The sequence below is a fragment of the Ammodytes marinus genome (assembly GCF_949987685.1).
Source record: "Ammodytes marinus genome assembly, chromosome: 22".
In the NCBI taxonomy this organism is placed as follows: Eukaryota; Metazoa; Chordata; class Actinopteri; order Uranoscopiformes; family Ammodytidae; genus Ammodytes; species Ammodytes marinus.
The window spans coordinates 6569490-6591648 of NC_137226.1; the positions used below are offsets into that span (position 1 = coordinate 6569490).

At 40.4% G+C, this 22159-nt stretch overlaps 1 protein-coding gene across 1 annotated transcript in view; it reads left to right on the top strand.

Moving 5' to 3' along the window:
• The first annotated feature begins 735 nt into the window (after positions 1-735).
• pawr (PRKC, apoptosis, WT1, regulator) overlaps positions 736-22159 on the top strand; it is a 73125-nt gene continuing 51701 nt past the window's right edge. Inside the window, exons 1-2 of the mRNA XM_080051018.1 lie at positions 736-806; positions 1105-1869. Coding sequence (XP_079907144.1) covers positions 1255-1869 — 615 coding nt within the window. The 5' untranslated portion in view covers positions 736-806; positions 1105-1254. The remainder of the gene's footprint in view (positions 807-1104; positions 1870-22159) is intronic.

Consider the following 22159-nt stretch of genomic DNA (forward strand, 5'->3'; position numbering starts at 1 on the left):
GCACTCCGACTGTGCAATTATCAAAGGCCTATTGAAACCCAAGAATCAGTGACATTGAGCTGTCGGCGTGAGTTGGAACTATTAGCGGAGGTGTACAGAGTCTTTTAAAACGCACACCTGTGGCTGATGGAATAGGCCTACAGTTATAGGCTACCACTGAAATGCTGCTTTCAGGGTCCTCCACTCTTAGTCTGGGGGTGGGACATTTCTTTGGAATTCAGTTTTTAATTAAAACACTTAAAAACAACTTTACAAGGACAACATACCTTTGACACACTTATTCAGAAACCAAAAACACGTTTTTATTATACCTAATTTTAAGCACACAGAGCCCTTTTCCAACGACCATCACACTCAATATTAATAAACAAACAGTGGATACAGGAATATGGTGAAAATAAAGTGAAAAAAATAATCATATTTGACCAGCCTATAGCCTACATTTTCTATAGCCTACTTTAATTTTCTTTCATTGGGGGTAGGGGGGTACGGGGGACTCACTTGTTCACTTAACAGTACCATAAATGCCTTTAAAAGTACCATAACTCACCAAAGATGAAGTGAAAGCCTTTTTAAGGACCATAACAGCGACTTTAATCTTCGGGCTGATCTCCCTACTCGCTTCGGCTTCAGTCGGAAGTGCTCGGCTGTTTTCGGACTCGCCCCGCCGTTGCCAGAGGGCAGAGCGAGCGCAGCAGCGGCTCCTCGCGCTCGAGACCAACGTCATTCATCAGAGCGGACCGCGGGCACACCTGGTCGGACCGAGGAGGACAGCCTCGTTTAGCGACTGAAACAGCTTCACAAAGGTGAGTTTACACCTAGAATTACAACTTTTCTTTAATCTCGTCAACTTTTACGCACTTTGTGTAACTTTTTTTCAGAAGAAAAAATAGGCGACACAGAGAGGTGAAAGTGTTTAGCGTTTGAGTTAGCAGCAAAGTATAACAACCTGTTGCTAATATTCACGTGCACACACAGTCACGACGTGGGGGACATAACACACCTCTCTGGAGGCTTGGAAAAGGTGCCATTAAAAACAGTTTAAAGTATTAGGCTCGTTGTCGTGAGGTTGACTGACTTCAGTTTCATCCTACCTGTCAACAGCACCCGGGGTTAATCACTTGAGGAATGCGGCGGTGCCATTATTAAGGACGGGAGCCGAGAGCTTAAAGTTCATATCGACTTCAAACTTTTTACACTTTCACCAACAACTAGAGGAACATATCACAGAAAAAAAAGAGGGACCACCATACCATGGCAACGGGGGGATTTAAGCCAAACGCTCAGACTGACTTTTTGGAAGAATGGAAGGCGAAACGGGAGAAAATGAGAGCTAAAATGTTGGGGGACATTGCCGCAGCCACTGGTGCTCCCTTGGGTGCCATCCCAAACAACACTGGCAACAGCAGCAGTAGTACTAACCGCCACGCCGCCGCACCACCACTTCCACCGGGAAGCAACGAGCTTTCCAACAACGCCAACCCCTCCTCCTATACAGTGGTTCGGTCCAACTCAGCCTCGGCTCTGAAGAGACCCGAAGAAGAAACGCACCCTACCGCACCCATAGCCTCTGCCAGCGTCACCCAAGGGAGCAACCTGAAGAAAGTAGTCCCGCCTCCTCAAATGGAGATGAAAGCTCAGGCCCAGGCTCAGGCTCAGTGCGTTACCCCAGACTCGTGCCCTAGCACCCCTGTGATGGCGTGTAATGACAGTGACGACAAAGAGGGGAGTCCATCACCTAACAGTAGTAAGCTGAAAGAGAAGAACACTTCCGGACCCAGTGCCAGGAAGGGGAAAGGGCAGATCGAGAAGAGGAAGCTGAGGGAGAAGAGGAGATCCACAGGTGTTGTCAGCATTCCATCCAATGAGGTGAGTCATCCCATTCCCAGACACTATGTTTCAATGTCGCACCTGAAAAATTAATCTTATGCATGCAAGGAAAAGGCATTTTTTTCATTGTAGGCTATTGATCGGTTGTCATCTCCATAGGAAAGTTAGGCTAGCCTCAACTCAGTGGAAGTGGGGATTTTTTAGATGCTGCATTGGGGTTTGACTTGTTCGCCATGCTGCCACAAAGAGCAGTGATTTGGAAGTGACAAGTATTTTTGAATATTGAAGCATGTAGCACTACTAATGAGTGGAGCATATAAAGGCTGCAGCTGCAGTTGTTTAGTCTGTATATTGTCTCAGGAAAAGAGACACATGTCCGGGGCTCATTATGATGTCTTCTTCAAGTTGCTTGTTTTGTCTAACCAACAGTCCAAACCCCAAATATTAGGTTATCACTCACAACAACATCAGATGTAGAAAGCAGCAAATCCTCAAATATGGGAAGCAGAAATATGCACCTAATAAATGTCAGAAATAATCCATTTAGAATCATATAATGCAGATTGTCAAAAATGTTACACTTGCAGCAAATGACACTGTAGACGTTTCTGGAAACATGAGATACATTTTAAAATTGCGTTTAATTACCATAAGAAAAGTCTAGCGTCAATGTAACCGAACAAATAACTGACTGATTGGCTCGTCTCTGCAATTTCTCATAATTTATTGGATACGGATGCATTTTTGATAACCTAACATCTGATAAAACTGGCCCCGCTACATGAATAGCTCAGGCTCTAATCCACTACAGAGTTAGTGGGCGTGCTCTTGAATACTTGTGGCAGATAATCATGGTCACCATTTAACACCACAGACAGTGTGCATCCATGTAAAGTTGGGTAAATAAAGTAGCAAGAAGCTCCTTCTTTTATGCTGTTGCGATAGCAGCTTTCAAGTTGTCCAAATTACAGAGGGACTTGTTCAGGGGTCAGGTCAGGTTATCTTTGGCCAAAAGTGACTAATGACTAGTGAAATGCTGGTTCCTGAAGTGGGTTATTGTTGCATTTCAGAGTGAGTATTATATTTCAGAGTGAGTATTATATTCAATATGGTTGTCCATTTTAGTACTCTTGTGGTTTTTTGTTTTGGTAACTTCATACGTTTCTTGGACCGTGTCGGAAAAATTTTCTCACTCAAACACATAATCCCTTGGGCTTTGTGTGTGTGCCATATATCCATAAATAATTCCCGAATCAAAGAAAAGCACTTGCTTTCCAAAAAGTCTGCAAATTCCTCCCATACGTGTGTCTGGTTTAATTGACCGTCCGTAGCGAGAGAAATGCAAGCAGTTCTCCGATGTTGGAGAGAGGGAGAAGGAACGGGAAGGAGGGAGGGAGGGAGGGAGGAGTTGTCGGCTTGTGTTAGTGGTGTGTTTGTGTGTGTGTGTGTTACAAGGCGCCAAGGCGGTGTTGAGGGCATTCATTGTTATTGAATGTAAATCATGTCACACTCTTGCCTAATTCCTGTGGTTCAGACACATGCAGGAACTCTGGTATAAAGCTGTGCCAGCCAATAATCAAGCACTCCTGCTGTGATCATATGGTAACACACACTCTAAACAAGCTCAAAATTACTTAAGTATTGAGGGCCACATGGAGAGAAAACGAGGAAACATTATTTAGTTCAGGAAAAAACATATTACGATGGCGAGTGCAGTCTTATGGCAGCGTCCTTGTCACCCACTGTTTGTCTCAGGTGTCCAGCTGTGTCACACACAGTCAAAAGCAATGCATGATAATGTTCTGCCAAAAGATTAAGCATTTCCTTTTTTGTAAAAGACGAATGCCATAACTTCACTGGATGGACTAGACTAGGACTCATCTTAAAGCTGGGGTGGAGAATTTGGGGAGAAAATAGCAGTTGGGATAGAGATTTGAATCCAAATACCTCAACCGCTCCACTTGTTCTCTTTGGTCCCTCCCCTATGGTCCCTCCCTGACACGCTCTACACCAACAACGTCGGTGCCAAAGTGAATGGACAGTCCCAACAGCCAATAAGAACAGAGAATCGGATTTGTTTTTAATTATTATTATTATTTTTTTTAATCGGAGCCTCGCTCTGATTGGTCAAAGTGTACCGTTAATGTTGACCAATCAGAAATCACATACCCCAGCTTTAATGCAAGGGAAAATACCTATAAAGATGTATACTGTTTATTTTGTTAAAGTGATATGATGCCTTTTGAAAGTGCCCCATTACCAGCCTGCTATCCCTACTTGGTAGCCAACCCCCACTCCAAAACTCTGTGCCCTCGCCTCGGGGGCAGCAAAAAAACGTTGGAGTTTGACCAGTTTGTTGTCAGTTGGCGTTCCACATCCTGTTATTAGGTGCTCAGCAGTTTGAAACCTGGTCACATGCCAGGCTGTAATGCTGGGGCTTCGGCACTCTGGGCTGTGCCAAATATGTTAGACGGAGCCCATAGGCAGCTGAGTTAAGTAGTAAAGTGGGCAAATAGACTTTAACTGGAGGAGGTGGGACTGGATTAAACTGATGAAGTGGTGAGCTGATTGGTTTGAGTGGGACAGAGAGGGAATAGGAAGTATCCATGACAACTGGAGAGGGTCTTAGTAGTTTGGTAGTCAGCTCTTTACAGTATATCTTTGAGATCTATTGAGCATTTTGAATATCCACTAGTTAAAACACTGGTAGAAGGGAAGATTATTAACTACCTTGAGAGCAGGTGCATTATCAGATTGAGTTACATAATAGTCAGTAAAACTAAACACATGATGACATGCTGAAAAGATACTTATATCAACTTAAATGTTGTTATAATATGTATCTGACACATTGAAATAACAACTGCAGAATACTAAAGACGAAAACTATGCAAATGAAGACTCTCTCACACAAGCTCCCTTTGTGATGTGAATATGAGTGGACAGGTGTGAATAGAGATGCCTGGGATGAGCTCCCCGCTCGTTTCTGTGCAGAATAATAGCTGTTGAGGTTGATTTTTTTTTGGAGCATCGGGGGGAACCCAATCTTCTGCGTGTTGAGGCTATAATGGCCTGACAAAAGCTCCGTGCTTTACCGGAGAATAGACACTTGTGCACAGTGTCAATCAATAACACAATAACAGCACCTCCCGCACTCAGGAAGGTGTCTCCTCTCTCTCACCCCTCGTCACTGCCTCAGACTGGAAGGCCATTGTTCTGGACGCTGACCTTTGACCTGATCCTGACATGCATACGCAACAGAAGAATGTGGAAATGAATGGTGTGTGTGTCTCTGGGTGTGTGTGGAGAGTTTGAGCATGTCTGTGTGGTTAAAGCCTCTAGAAACCTGGTCTAAAATATTGAATATTAAAAAATACATTTTCAGAAATATTATAAAACTGGATTTAAAAAAAAAATGCTTTTTTACTGTCTAGCCCGTTTGACAGGACTGTTTAGCCGTGGTCGTATCAAACGGTCTTGACGACAACATCCGTTTTTATAGAATGTTTGGGTAGAGAACTGCCGTGATTGGTTCAAAAGACTTATTGTGCTATAAGATCAGAGGAATGCCCATCTTATCTGAACTGTACATTTCTGTAAAGTTGATCAAACTTAAATGACAATATCTTTTACTTGGATTGATAAATATGCCTAACTCATTTCAGATGCTTACTATCATTCACTTAACTCCCCAAATGTCTTCATTTCCGAAGACATTTGGGGAGTCAGAAGGATTTTGTGGATTTGGGTTTACAGTGTCTTTAAGCTTCTCTCATCTGAACATGTTTTGGGCTGTGATTTAAGCATGTCTCCCATCGGACACGCCACATGTGGGGATTTGTGTCACTCATTGTGCAGTGTTTTTTTACGACCCGATAGTTATGAAGCTGCGGTGAGACTTTCCAACCAGAGAGTGTGAACTTTGTTTCATGTGTTTTCGGCTGCATGTGCCCCCTCCCATAGGATACTGGTCTGCTGGGCAGCATGGAGCCCGCCGGCCCCTCACAGCTATTTGTCTGCAGCGTCACTATAGAGGTCAACAGGTTCAACATGCGATACTGTGCCAAACACTCAGGCAGTTTAACGCTCTGGTGATAGCAGGACAGGGCAGACTTTAGGGCTCCTTGCTTTGCCCCATCCTCCATAAATCCAAGGGGTTATTGATGTTTTATGCTTCATACAAAAACAAGTCGATGTAGACTGTGATATTGTGTGAAAAGGTTTCCCTCTTACCACAGCCTTTTAAAATTACCGAAAAGGAGGGAACATGTGCTGATTTCAGCAAATTGTCCCTTAAACCTGCAATGATGAATTTTGAATTTTTTATAAAAGTTAAATTTTTCCTCTGATCATAGAAGTAATTGTAAAGATTTTCAAAATATTTTACAAATAAGACTCCAGGGCAATGTAAACGTGTGTGTAGGACAATGTGTGTCATATCAAATGATGCTCTGCATTATTGATTTTTGACAGCAACTCTTTGATCTTTCCCCTCCACAGACTCCACAGACATGGTTCAAATAATTCCTTAAATTCAAACAGGCCTTGTTTGTGCACGAAGGTGCTTCTGCTCCATTTTATTCTGTGGTGAAGTTCAGTGAAGGGCGAAGTTGTTCTGTATGTTTGGAGAAGCATCACGTAATTTATCAAAACATTGTATGCATGGTTTGACACTGCTTTAATGAAATGTGTGTTTTTGTTGCCTATCCAAGAAGATCAGTTTTATTTTTTGAGAAGTTAACTTGGTCAACAAGGTTTTCGCCAGTGCTGCTGCTTTTTTAGTCTCAATAGTAATTTCTGAAGATTAAGTACCAACATATTTACTTGTTTGTCTTGTAAGTCTTTTCCTGTCTTAATAGCTTTCTTAAGGTGTAACACTGTATATTGGCACATGTTTTTGTACCATCTTTGCAAGTAGGATGAACACATCTTTTTTTTTTTCAATAGAGCGGTGCTGCAAATGTTGAGCTGAAAAAAAGTTTGAACAATTTGACGTTGCAACAAACTGACAACGTAAACTAAAGTAACATTATCTAGGACATGTATGAAATGAGCTGTGTCACCTTTTATTTGTCATAAAGAGTCAAGTAGTTTACCCTCTACTACATTAAATCCACATGGTTGTTTTTTTATCAAACACAAATAGGCTCTCAATTCACAGCTGTGTGAAAGAATGCAACAATGTTAATTCGCATGATGTGGAGCGTGTTTGACTTGCTGTGAAAACCTTCTCCAAACAAGGGCACATCATAACAGTAAATACCACAGGCATTTTATCATGAGCTTAGGTAAGCAAAGAGCTATTTAAACCGGGATGTTTTTTCACTATTAGCTGAACAAGAGGAATGCTAAACTCTTTAATTAAGACACGTGTTCCTCTGAGGGAAGTTTCCCAAGCCAGAAGCGGCGGCGGTTTCCATGGAGAACATTCTGTTTCTTTGACTTTCTGGATTGAACTTTGGATTGTTTATGAGCATGGCCACTGTCACTGGGCATGTTTCAAAGGAGAGACTAATAGAGAGAAAAGTCCCAGTCAAGCCGCTCTGAGAAATTTTAAGGAAATTCCAAAGGAGGAGGAAAAGGAGGAAGTGTCTGCGATCAAGTTGTTACCAGCTCGGCCCCTTTTCCATACGTGCACCCGGGCGTCTCTCAACACCTCATAAAACCTACAGCACCTCCGTTATAGGTCGCGGTAGCACATGATTTGTTCAGTTAGTAGGAATGTTAGGAAAACTTCAGTTCCCATTACAGTGACCCCCTGACTAGGTGAGTGTCAATTATGCTGTCGGATGGCATCAGATCACTGGATTAGGGTTCAACAGACTGTGAGAAGGAAATATTACAGTCAGCCCACAGGGTAGTGAAATAAATCATCACCTGACTGTTTTGTTATGGTATCAAACCTCAATAAAGTTGTTTCTACTGATCAGGATTCAAGTAGCAACAGTTGCCATTTAAGGCAAGTTCAGATAGAGTTCTTGCTTCTGTCATAAAACACGATGTTCAAGTTTTAAACTATTTTGGTATTTCGCCGGAGCTTTCAAACAGCTTCTTTAGTGGTAATGATTTTTAAAATGTGCAAGGTTTGGCTCATTTTGCTAAATGAACAAAAGGATTTAAGAGTAAACATCTTTGTTTTCCTCAAGATGTGATGATATTTTTTTTTAAATCTATAGGACGTGCTGCTAGCTCTAACCTCAGGTTAATTATCAAAGTATTTTCATGGTATCATTACTGAATCTCAAGTATTGTATGTGTTGTTAAAATTTACGAGAAAATACACTGCTCATTTGTTGTGCTGTAGAAATATTGTAGTTTTAGACATATTTATATCTTGAACATATTGTGCGAGTGGCCAAATGCTTTGTATAATTTTTGTTGCATACTTTGAATTAAGTTTCAATTTTTACGCAAAAAGGACAAAGACCAATACTATGTGCAAAAGTTTCTCTGAATGTCATTTAGTTTCTGGCTTTTTCCAAGTCAAAGACCCTTCCCTTTCTGTTTGATATACTGTTTGCCTGCTGTTATTTGCTGACAAAGTTCAAAGTCTCTTTTTATCCGGGTCACTGCTCTTTAGTTATGGCTGTTATGGCACTGTGCGGAGCAGACTGTACACTATCACTGAACAAGAACATTTTCCCCCCCTGCACGACATGGACAAGAATGCACAGTCATGCAAAACCTGCGTTGCCCTGGAGCACTAACGTCACATTGCACACATCTCGTGTTGAAGTGAGAGTGAGCTTGCCTGTTCGCCTGCAGGCAGTATCACTCCCTCCTCTCTCCTCCCATAGTACAGCTCAGCAGTTATGAGATCTCAGTGAGCTTACTAAACTAGACTAAACTCTGTTAAAACAAGGCCGATGCAGTCCCCTTTTTAGAATGGATAACCACTGAGACTCAGCTTTTTCAAAACCCTAATCAAAATTCAGCTTAGGGCCCCATGAAGGCTTGTGCCGGTTCTGAGGGGAAATGTGTCTGTTTTAATTTGCAAGGAAAGTGTTGCCGTGAAGAAGGATTACAATTTACAAAGACACTATGAATCTAAACATCAGAGCTACAAGTCCTGATAAATGTGTTATTTTTGCAAAATGGCCCGGCCCTTCGTAGATTTTTCTGTATGTGGCCCTCAGTGAAAACATTTTGGACACCCCTGATCTAAAGTTAATATAACTTATCGTACATGTAAGTTTAGGTTTTGAGTTCTAGATACTAAGAGTTTGTCAGACTGTTTTAACACTGCTTAATGTTTGAATTAACATTTTGACCAACTTGGTTCTGTTTATCTGTACGACCTATAATTAGTTGGCAAAACGGTTATTGTTGGAAATTCTGAGTTTGTAACATTTTAAGTTTTAATACATAGGAAAGTTACATTTTCATTAAGTATGAATGATACGTTATCCAAACAAAAGATAATTAGTTGGCTCAAATGTAGGCAGTTTTCCTTTTTAAAGTTAAGACGGTTGCCTTAAAAGTTAGATTTCTCCTACTTTTTCATTTTAACAGACAACCTGCAACTGCTTGAGTTCGACTTTTGCTTGTCTTTGTGGCTTATCTCCAACTGCTGAGTGTGTACATAATAATTGTACATGTGCAGACAAGTTTTCATCAATTAACTTGAAATTCATACATAAGCCCCTAAATAGAGCAGCAGAAATGATTGATCATGAGGAATTCGCATCAGTCAGACGTTGTATAGGCCGTGCTAGATAAACTGGTTAGACCCGGCGTGCAACATAACCCATATAAATATTTAACAAAGTCTTTGACTGTTTTTCTCTGCAGGGACAGAGTTATTCATGCTATGATTTTTCCCTGAAATGTCAAACAAAACCATCTTGACTCAGAGATTGTAGAACCTCTTTATTTAAGTTAATTTAGACATTACTCACATAAAACATTAACACAATCTTTGTTGCGGTAAAAGCTTTTTAAGACACCCGACTTTGATATCATATATTGATTTTTTTACTATTTTAGACCAGGTTTCCAGAGGCTTTAAATTCTTATAGTTTATGGAGGCATGCGGGGATAAGCGAAAATCGTTTTCATGTTTCCTGCTTTTTTGAAAATAAATCTGCCCCTGTTTTGCAGTTGTTTGGGAACTTTCTGTCCTTAGCTGCTGCCGGGCTTCTTGCTAGTCTGACAGCACATAGACGCACACAAACACACATGGCAGGGGTTGTTAAGAACTAGAGTAGGGGATTAGAGGAGTGGGTGAGGTGTGTAGTGATTTTGTGTGTCTGTGTAAACCTATTTGTCGGACATTCCTGTGTGTTTTGTGATGACTGTGGGGGGAATTTGTGAGTCAGCCTTAATCAGGCCACTTGTGCATGATTAGGCATTTGGGAGTCTGTCTGTTTGTATTCATTAAAGAAGAATTACATGGTAACCCCAGTCTCCATTTTGATTTCTTGTTGACATTTGGTATGCCTGTTTCTCACTCTTCTGAACAATGTCATCAGTGGGGGAAGAGTTAAGATCTTTTAACTAACTAGATTCTTTAAAATCAAGATTTTGTATCTTTTGAAAATTACTCAATCTTCCTCATATGATGTACCTGAGAGATAAGTTAGAAAGCTAACTCTATGGCTCATGTGAACATTTGCTACTGGTACAAGGCTTTTAAGCATTTCACAGTTTATTATAAAAAAATATTTTTAAAGTTCCCGGGAAATGGGATTTGTGCAAAAGCATTAATAATAACTATTTAAAAACAGCATTGTTCTCTGATGCTCTTGTTTGCTGTTACTGATCATCAGAGGAAACATTAAACTGTTTTATATACATTGGAAGTTCCTTGTTGGAAGTTTAAATTAATGCTTGAATTAATTTGAGCCAAAAACACAGACCAACCAAAGAAAGCAAACATAGACTCAAAATAATAAAAAACCTTCTCTTTGTAATTTAGGTCCAAATCTGACCAATTATTTCTCAACGGACATTTCCATCATCAGTTAAAGTCCATTCAAAATTGGAGCGGTGCTGTTTGAGATCAACCTTTGATGCATCCACACAGTCCTCCGTCATTCTGCCCTTTTATTGCATGAAGGACAATAAGCCTCATTTATATTTGTATGAGTGAATGCACATCAACAGACTGATTCTGTCCGCAGTGCAAAAGGTTTCACGCGATGTTTCAGAGTGTTATGTCACAATGGATCTCGCTCAAACGGTTTTCTCCTTATAAGCAAACGCATCACTGTTAGCAGACAAACTGGTTTATTACACGTGCAAAACCAAACCCTAACCCAACCAGCACTTGAAGAATGACGAACAAACATAATTTCCTCTTGCTTGAGTTAAGAGCGAGAGTGAAAGACCCAGACAAAGGAATGTTGGCTGAACAGGATGACGTTTTTGAGTCTGGCCGGTGTTTTGGTTGGCAGTTTTTTTTTAACTTCTCATTTCTTACCAAGAAGAAGACAAAGCTTAATGTTCACAATCTGAACTGCGAGGAAAAAAAATCCAATATTGAACCTCAATGGTGCTCTTGGCACACAGCGTTGCCCTTGAATGAAAACAAATAGGATTTATTAGAACAAGACATATGAGGATTTATGTGGTCATTTAGGCCGAAGTGAAAATATTTTCAACACCAGTCGATTTATTGAATGTTCTACTTTAGATAGACTTGCCTGAATATTTGACAGATAATAAGGATCCCCCTATGGTGGTTTGAAAACTTGCACAAACAGGCCACAGAACGTTTCACTTCAAAAGGACACACAGTCTTGAAAACACAGCTCAGTTAAAACAGCCCAGGAATGCAGCTGAACCCCTTGAAATCGAATAAATATGTGTCTCTAAACTGGCAAATGCACAAAGCCTTGATCTTTAAGCCTCTTTTACCAACAAAGGCGCCTTCGACAAGAGCATACCTGTTGTGTTGTCTAGCTCATGCCTTGAAGCTCGAGTGTCTCTGTTTGTTTATGCAGTTGTGTATTTGTGTGTGTTTTGTTTACCTTCACGTCAACACTTGAGGGAGTAATCTTAAACTGTACCACCCGCAAAATGCCCAGTTTTTTCATTCCCCAACTCCCCTGGTGGTAGTGGCAGGAAATCTCTTTTGGGTTTGAGGCAACATGTTAGTCAATTAAATTCCATACCTTTTCTACAATTTTTAGTATAGATTTATATATAAACTTTTACAGCTGTATTCAGTGTTCCAGTTATTAGAGAAATAATGGATGGAGAATTTACGTTTACATTGTGGAATAGAATGTTAACATAAGGCAGCAAGATCTGAAAACACCAGCTGTGTTATCGTCTGCATTTCATAGCGTTAACCTGACAACCATTAAATGTTCTGGAAAGTCTGAGGGTAATATATTCTGTCAAAGCATTTCCATTTCCAGCAAGAGGAGAGAAACACCTGATGTACAACCTGTTGTACTTGCCCTTTTCAGTTTCTAGACATATCTCATCTATCGCATGCATTTAGAATCTCAATACTAAATGAAGGTCCACTGATTACATAAAAGCGTTGGATGGTAAAGTAATCTTTCTTTGACCTCCAGAAAGGATGTGAATGTGTGGAAGTCGCTTTTTTTCAGACTTTTATTTGCTAGCATATGATAATCATAATAAAGGTGCTTCCCACGATTGTGCCGAGATTGATTACCAATTAGAAAGAAAATCTGAAACATCAGAAATTGAAAACTGTCTAGACATTATTATAATGGCCTCTGTAAACATATCTTGGAAATTTTTATAGGCAAAAGCTTTACAAAAGCAGTTAAAAAATGAAATATTTCACAATCGCTACAGTTTTACATTTCTGTGCGTGTCTGCAACTGATAAATAGTATTGCAACACTTAGTTTGAGTGTCTATCTAATTTCAAAATAATCTAAACCAAAATATTTCCCTTTAAAAAAAGTTGCACTTGTACAGTATGTACCTGAATGGAGCCAAAATCCCACTATACAACTCTTTACTATGTGCTCTGTTGAGTTCATGCCTCATTACACGTTAACGCTGATTTTAAATGACGGTTTATAATTGGTCAGAATGACATGCTGAGTGTTTCTGATGTGGTCAATAGTGGATAAGTGAACCGTAAGGCGTGCTTATCCGTGACTTAAGTACATTATGAAGCCACTCAACTGACATTTGGTGACCTCACCTCGTGTCACACTGAGATATGCTGATGCAGAGCAAACATGGTGCTATAGCAACATGTAAACAAATACAACCGCTTGTCAATCATGACGTTGTGGCAACACCCCGTTAGTGGACACACGTACAGTACAGTGCAAACAGAGTGTCAGCATGGTGACGTAGTTTTCGCTGCTTTGCACCTGTACACGGGACACTGAATGTTAAATGAATTAATATTGATTAGTTAGATGATCGATGGAGACATGAAGGCATTTAAGGTTTTTCACATCCGTATAGGGTTAACAGTGACTGGCTAAGCAAACTCTCTGTAATCAAGCAAATTGATAATATGTCCTAGTAAAACTGTGTCCAAAACCCACAAGTGAAAGTTGAATCGACAGATGTAAAAGCGTTTCAGTCATGCCTATGTTGCTCAGAAAAAGACATCCTGAGCGTTCATTTATTTACACAGTGGTGTGTATTGTAGCACTTTCTCCTCTGTGGGTATTAACCGTTGCCTGTGGCGCAGAAGGCATATTAAAAGATTCATAGCCAATGAAACATCTCAGTTCAGCGTGAGCTGCGTGACTGATTGGATTTTTATCACTAGCCAGTGCTGGTTGATTGAACGCTTTTCTTACGTCTATATGTCATGAATCTTAACCTTTTCACCACAATTCCTTATTTATATTTTTGTGTGGTCCCTTTCCTTCTTGTAGATGTAGTTGGTATATTGTCCTTTTGCTATTTGTTCTCTCTCCTGCCTCTGATGTCCTCAAACAGCTCATCAGTTAGTCAGTCCTGGCGCCTGCATGCATAGTCATTTGTTTGCATTTGAACATTTCAGGCTTCAAGCTCATATGTAAACATGAGTTGTAGGCAGCTGTGTATGTGACCCGTATGCCCTCTCTTCTCCCTTTTCCTCCTTCTTTCCCCTTTTCCACCATTGGTCCAGTAGCCAAATGTGAAGCTGTCCAGGCCGGGATGAATGGCCCGGTGTCACCAGCTCTATCTGTCCACGGGGCTAGATTTATCTTCCGTGCGTCAGCGTGAAAGGTCACACAATCAAGTGCAAACAGTCGTCGGACCACCATTATCTAGAGGACAGAAAGAGTGTCGCTCGGCCCCCTGGGAATTCTGTAGAGATGCGAATGAACGTTTACTTGGTGCTTCTGGGACTGCAGTGACTTTATGATTGTCTCAACGGCCAACATGCTTGACAATTCAATAATATCTGAGATCTTTCAAGTCGCACTAGACCCGATGTTTACCTCCAAATCCACCTCACAGTGCCTCAACTAGTTGAGCCAATGCAAATTTGGAGAATACAGTTTTCTTTATTTGGATTATTGTAGCTCAAACTCAATGCATTTGCGGCAGCTTTAAAAAAAACTAACGGAAAAGGAACAAGTTGTTACTAGGGCCCGACCGATTTATCGGCCGGCCGATTATATCGGCCGATTATCACATATTTCGGAATTATCGGCATCGGCCGTTTTTTTGCGGATTTTTTTTTAAAAAAAATTATTTATTTTTTCATATATATATTTTTTTTAAGCAATCATGTGTGAAATGTATTGCTGGCCTGGAGGTAGCCTAAACGAATAGCATTAATGCTATAGCCTATTTACAGCAGCAGCAGGTGTGTTATACATTGAATTAATTTACACTTGACAGTTCCCCCTGCAACCAATAGCAGAGGCATTGGTCATCACTTGACTGTTAATAATAATAATAATGAATAGAATTTATATGGTGCTTTTTTGTAGGTCATTCAAAGACACTTTACATCACAGATAATCATACATGTAGAACAATTTAAATAAGGTTTGAATTGGAGTCAGGTGTCATTATGCTTCCTTAAAGAGGTGAGTTTTGAGTTGACTTTTGAATTAGTTTATTGAGTCTGAGATGCTGATGTTTGGGGGGAGGGAGTTCCAGAGGGTTGGGTGCAGTAAGATAAAATGCATAATGTCTGAATTTAGACATATTTGTTACACTTTATTTTTTTTAGACAATGCGTATTGCAATAAAGAAAAGGTTCCTGTACATATTTTCAACAGTAAAAGGTATATATATATTTAAGAGTTCAAAAAAGTAAATTTTTTCAATATATATTTTGGGGATTTTTTTTTTTTTTTAATCGGCTGATTTAATCGTAATTTTTCTCTGAAAATAATCGGCATCGGCACTCCAAAATCAATATCGGTCGGGCCCTACTTGTTACATTTTTGGGGGTATTGTGTGAAAGAAAAGGGAATTCCTTTCTCGTGGGCGTTTCTGTTGTTCTTTGTACTCTTTTTCCCCTGAATGAAAGCTGTATTGTAACACTTCCTTTGATGGCATGGCATGCAGCCAACAAGCTTCGTAAACCAAACAGTTAGTTCAAGGTATCACATTAGAAAGGGTTTACTAGAAATAGGCCAACCAGGAGTGTATAGGTCAAAGCAATAAAGCTTGCCTGAGAAGATCTAGGGAAAGCCCTGATCTCTGAAGTTACCACAATGTTTGTTTGTGGAGATTAAGGCCTGATCTTTTTGTTCGACTTGGCCTCATAAAACTGGTTCTGATTCTGATTTATTTTTATGCATTAAACTGTGGGAACAGTGAACAATTACTTCACTGGCTATACAAACATCAGCCTATATTTTGTTTCTAGTGCCCTTGGGATAAATACCATGAGACTGTTGCGTTTACTATTGAAGGTTAAAATTGAAAAGTTGCATATAATTTCCATCTAAAGCTTGTATTGTGTAATAGTTGATTCCAAAGTAGATTGTTAAATATTAAAAAAAAAATGCTTGGTTACTTTAATGTAAAAAAACTTGCACAGTCCTTTCCTGTGCCTCCACCAAGACAGAAGGTGGTCATACTGCAAGGAATATCCCACCTCAAAATACGATGTATCAATCTTCTACAGTTAACAGGAGAGCAACCATCTGATATAGAGTGACAAGCACAATTGAATTTCTCATTTGCAGTTCAAGAGTTGCTTGGTCTTGGCAGGAAAAACACAATTTACACACTGCATGCTTTTGTACTGTAGACTGGTTTCTCATTCCCAAACTCATGTAGTTGTGTGTCATATCTCATGCTTGTCTTCTCTCGCGGTTGGCAGGTTCTGTGAATGTGAACCGGGCTGGAATTCAAAGGCTATTCAGATTCTGAGCGGTTGAACAGGCTGTAACCTTTCCCTAGCCTGTGCTGTTCGCCGCTGTTTGGTCTGCGCTTAGCATGACTCGGATTCGGTGTCTGCCAATGGACAAACACAATGGCCTCTGTACACAATAGGCCTGCCCTCTCTCCTGCTGGAATGCAAAACGTGCTCCAACCGTTTCCGATACTGTATTGGGTTACTAAATTGTGATCAAGCAAGGTGCACAGCCACCATGACCCAATTAAGAAAAACAAGAAACGTAATGAAAGTTAGCTGAACAGTTATCTTGCAACTGTTGGCAATTTAATTGGCAGATTATTTATTTAGACCATTTGACCTCTCATCTTTGCTGAAAATGGCTTTTACAATAACAAATGATTGTAAAAACATTTAATCATAAACTTACTTACTCAACATTTATTATTACATTGGATTATTTCTGTTTTGATTTATTACCAAGTGAGAGGCCTGCAACACTTACTGTGTATTAATCCAGGGCATGTAGAGTTGATGACTGGCTCATTATAAGCTTAACAACTATCAGAGAGATTTTTCTCCAACATGGCAACCTATAAGTAGAACTGATTTGATGGCTAATAACTCAAAGCATTATGCAATTATATTTAATGAAGTCTTGAGTTATTATAAAGGGGTACCATGTTTCTAATTGAGTACACACACACACACACACACACACACACACACACACACACACACACACACATATATTTGCTTTGTGTGTAAGTTTGGAATGTGTAAATTAAATCAAATAGACCTGGTTAATTAGTGTGAGCAGTATTGGCTATGGCTGAGCAAGTAAATAAGACTGCCACCCATTACAAACACTCTGTACCATAACAAAAAAAAATAGGAACCAGTACTGTGTGGAAAAATGCAGAAAGACATTATGCAATTAGTATCAAGAACACACAATAAGATTAATGAAACAAATAAATTGAATCTCACTTAAACCTTTTTCTTTCTATAAGATCAGTTTTTATTAGTTAAGTTGAAACAGGGAGTGTTTACACACGGCATAGCGAGCGCTCATCGAGCTCCTTCAGGAACTGTTGCACATTCATTAACATTACTGCTTCATTATTGTGGTGGTACAGCCTCAATAAACAGCCAATCACATGCGGACTGTCAGGCTTATCCTCACATGCTCCAGACTTTCTCTCTGTTGGAGGAAGAAGGGGATACTTATTGGTGTTACAGTAACGCTGCTGGGAAACAAGCTTGTCTGAAAATACTACAAGAGGTTAATGACTTGCCTTTACAACGTTGTCAAGTGGCAGCCATCTTTACCGCAGGTCCACTCTCCTCCTCCCACTCACTCTGGGTTAACGGGGAAGGCCTGTCGCTGTCGAGAAAGTGTCCACCCTCCACTTCAAAGCTTCCCCTCCCTTCAAAAGAGTCCTTTAAATGGGTCATTCAACTTGTCCGTGCACGCAGGAGGGAGTAGGAAAGAAACTGTGCGGGAGGTTACACAGCAGTATGTGTATTTATGATGCTGCCATGTCCTCTGAAAGCCTGCCACGTAAATCTGAGTAAATCATAGCTGCCTCCCCAGAGAATTACTTTTAATGGGGATCAATTTACCCCTCCAAGTTGGTAACATAATGAGACACTGCAATGTGCTGTTATGCAACTGAATATTTGCACAGAAGCCATCTTGAAACACCTCTCCCAGTCGTCAATCAGAAGGAGGATTTTGGTAATTCATGGAATAATTTGTGAGCCACTAGTGTTATTTAGGATGGGATTATTATTTTCCAGCAGGAAATCAAGGGATGTTGATGGACATGAGTGTTGGTCAGGACCTGGGGCCTCATTTATAAAGGTGTGCGTAGAAACCTTCCCAAAACATTGCGTTCGCACAAAGCCAAGAATGTGCTGCGCAAAAAAAAAGTTGAGATTTATAAAACTGTGCGGCGCACTGTTGCACGCAATCTTCCCTTTATAATTATCCACCTGCGGTGAATTGTGCGCAGACGATCTCCGCCCGTGTCATCCCACTTCACCTCCCAGTTTCATCCCACAATCTACCATACATGGCGAATGCTAAATAGCTCCTGAATATGATGACGCTCTTAATAAGCACGACATTTTGACTGACATGGGGAAAAAAGGGAGGCAACCAGCCGCAAAGAAAGCGACTGGGAAGGAAGAAAGCCCGTGCCATGCGTCGCTGTAACTGCCACTAAAACACAAACACACACGCGCGCGCTGATCACATATCATGATTGGTACAGTCGTTATAGTATTTGGTAAACTGTTTTGCCCAACTTTGTACTGTATGAAATATCACGTATTAACGAACCTGTTGGACTATATGTAGGGTAGGCCTATATAAAATGTGCTGTGAGAAGTGAAATAATGCATTAGCCTGTAGTCTATTCCAAAGCATTGTTCCCCTTCCGTGAGATCCACACATTTCCAACAACAACGTCAGATTATAGTTTAAACTTCCAGGGTTAGTTGTTATGGGAAAGAGATGCATAAAATAATTTGCTAAATTCATAACATGATTTTATCTAACGAAATATTTAGTTTTAATTAATATGTTTGGCCTTAACTTTGTACAAAACTACTTTTTACACAGCCTAAAATATTGACTTTGCTCTCCCGCTGGCCACTCACGGACACACCTCCCGACGTATATGTTATTATAGAGTAGAACTATAAGATTACATGTAAAAATATAACCAAAACATGTATAGACCTACTTGATAAGTAAATCAAGCTACATCATTACTGCATGCCATAGACAACAGTAGCCTATATTCGCAACAATAGGTACGCACATGTAATTGATTAAATATATTGGGTGCCATGCATTTCACAAGGATATGTGTGTTTTTCCGATGACAGAGCTTTATTTCGTGGTGTTGCCATTGAGTGTCGCTGATTCCCCGAGTCAGGAAAACCTTGCGGTAGCTCTACGCATGGTCAAAAGTTTGCGTGGGAATACGCACACTTCTCCGCAAAGAATTCTTTTATAAATACCACCGTTTTGCCACCGCACATTTGACCGCACATTCTGCCTGTCTACGCAAGGTTTTTGTGCGTAGAAAGCTTTATAAATGAGGCCCCTGGTGAGGTGGATTCTATTAATCTGGCTGCATTTTCTTGCCGATTACTCATTTGCATGCAAAGCTCTGTCAGTCTCTCTCTCAGGTTCAAAGAACATATGAAGAGCTTAAAGGTACAGTTTGTACATAGGGGATCAATCATAGGGAATTTTTCATAACAGACCTGGTAGAAATGGAATATAATATTCACAAGTATGTTATAATTGGGTATAATCGCTTGACCATACTTTTTTTTAATTACCTTTTTTGAATGAGTGTTTTATATCTACATAGGATGGGGGGGATGCCGCCATGATGCCATGTTTCTACAGAAGCACAGAACGGACAAACTTAACAGTCTTATGCACTTTTTATAGTGGATGTCAAATCTGACATGCCATTGGAGGACAAAGAAGTAGGTCTACAGAATAAATAACTAAATACATCTTCACCTCATCACTTGATATTGTGGAAAGACTTGAGGCAGTGGTGAATGACGTCAACTTTAGTAACTAGCTTATTGTCCTTGAAGGCCACGTAGCTTCTGTATATTGTACCTGTAGCACTGTACCTTTTTAAATCTGGAAAAATGAACAAGGTGTAATCAGTTGTATATTTTATCGTCGGTGTTGTAACCGAATATCCCTGGTGTGTCACTCTTCAGTGTGAAACTTCTGTGTGCACGGTAGCAAGGCATAATAAAACAGTAGCATCATAACTAAAGGTTCAGTATATATAAAGGGAAAATCTCTTTTTTTTTCAAATCTGTTTTAGTAATCAAGTTCAGGCTCAATGAGCTTGGATCTGGCCTCAGGACATGCCTGAACGCACATTCTTTTGCTGTGCGCTCTTTGTCTTCATCCTTTTCTCTTCCTCCCTGCATATTTTCCCCTGACCGTGCCCTGATGAGCGCTTGGGCTTCTTCCAAGGATATCCATTATCCAAATACTGAGAGAAATTCTCCAACTCAGTCCTCCTGCTCTCTCCCCCCCCCCCCTCCTCTTCAAATATTCAACAAACACAATCCCATTTTTTTTCTCTCCTTACACAGTAAATGTTGTGTTTTTTGATTTGGTGTTATATGAAGTCTTTCCGCTGTGTTAAAATTTTAGAGTTAAATTAATCCGTTCTGGTTGATTTTGAAATGAGAAGGGATGAAGGGGGGCTTTAGAGGGTAGCACCCCGTCTTTTAACTACAGAAACGTTCACCAGCATGATTTGAGGGATTCTTCTACCTGCTCAGAAAAGATTTTCCTGCACTTTGACACTGCATATTTAAAACTGGGGAATTTACTGTGGTACTCTGCTCAACTAGATAAACCACAGCAGGGCGCGGAGGTCATGGTGGACTGTGGATTGACGGCAGCCATTTCTGTCCAGAGGCGGAGAACGACAGCTCATTTGTCCGCAGTGTGATTTTCTCATAGTCTCACGAGGAGAGCCAGTGTTTGCTCATGGGAGGGAGCTCACAGCAACACTCACTGCTCTCTCTCACCTTTAGATCTTAAGGCTGCTTCTGAATGCCACACACAGTTTTATTGCAACATTTCTGGGGTGATCCTCTCTTCAGGCTGGACTTAAAGAAAACTGGATGAACTCTTAGTAAATATTTTACATTAGAAGTGGGGTCTTTTTTGCCTCAGGGGAATTGTAGAAAAGCTGCTCTCTTAATCTACACAGGGCAAATCAAGTTGGGCTGTATGCACTGTGCCCCTACCACCAATATGACTGTCTAATCTAATCCAAGGCAGTGATACTGGCTATTGACTGAAGTCCTCACTCATTTATATACTCTGCTGTGTTGCCTTCCCCAGGTTAAAGGGGGCTCCATAATTCTAATAGCCCTCTGCAAACCAAGTGACTTTTCTTATCTGACATCCCACAGCTTTTTGTAGTAAGGGGGAAAAACTGGCAAATAACCAAATGCACACAATGCAGGCACACAAAGGAGGGGAGACAGGGTGCGATAACTATCCATATCCTCCCTCTTATTTGTATGTAAATACACGGGTGCAGTGATACGTTGAATCAGCCCTTTAAAGAGAGCTAGAAGGGAATGGAGAAGGGATTTTCTTTTATTGTTGCTTGGAGCTCGTGCGCTCACTGTGCCTGTGATGTTGCGCCGGGAGGGGTGGAGTGGTGAGGAATGCACTAATCATGCAATTGTGCTGCCCTGCCCTTGCCAGCCACCCTGCCTTTTGTCTGCACTTGGAAACCGAAACAAAAAACTAGCCTGGTTTCAGTGCATTTGAGCCGTTTCTCTTCTTCTATACAAGAACCAGTGTCATGGAGATATATAGCGTTTGTAAGAGCAGGAAATGTCTATTGTTTTGGTCGTCCAAGAAATGTTTCAGCTGTTGATTCTACTGCTAAGAAAAAACCTGGACGTACAGCAGAAGGTATAACATCGATGCGTGATCACCGAAGGCTAACCTCATGTAGATGCGCCGCGCCAACAGTGTTGTTGTAATTACTCAGAATTCCAAATGGGGTGACAGAGGTTACGCACTATAACTTAAAGCTTAACTTCAGCCTCTTTCAGATTTAATCATGACATCTAGTTTTTCTCTTGCAGCATGCGAACAGAATCAGACTGTTTTGCGAGTCCTTGGTGTTTCCTTAAAATATTTTATGAGATGATAAACTCCACAGTTACATACGGCCAAAAGCTGTCTGCCCAGGAGCGGAATAACACAGAGATTTATTCTGAGCCGAAGCATTAAACTTATTGTTTCCTAGAACATACTGTGCCTTACTTTCCTGCAGTCAAACTAAATTCCAGCTCTGGTGTTCTGATGTTATGTTGTAAGCAGCCACATTTCTTTAAAAATAATTATTGGAATACATAAGGGTTGGCCTGAAGCGTGGTACATTTTTCAGTAGGCTTATGTTATTACCATTCAATGTATTATTCAGATAATTTTCCATTTGGAATTGAATGATTGACAACAGGAAGTAGACAGCGGCTGTGAAGATTCTGAATGTGTTGC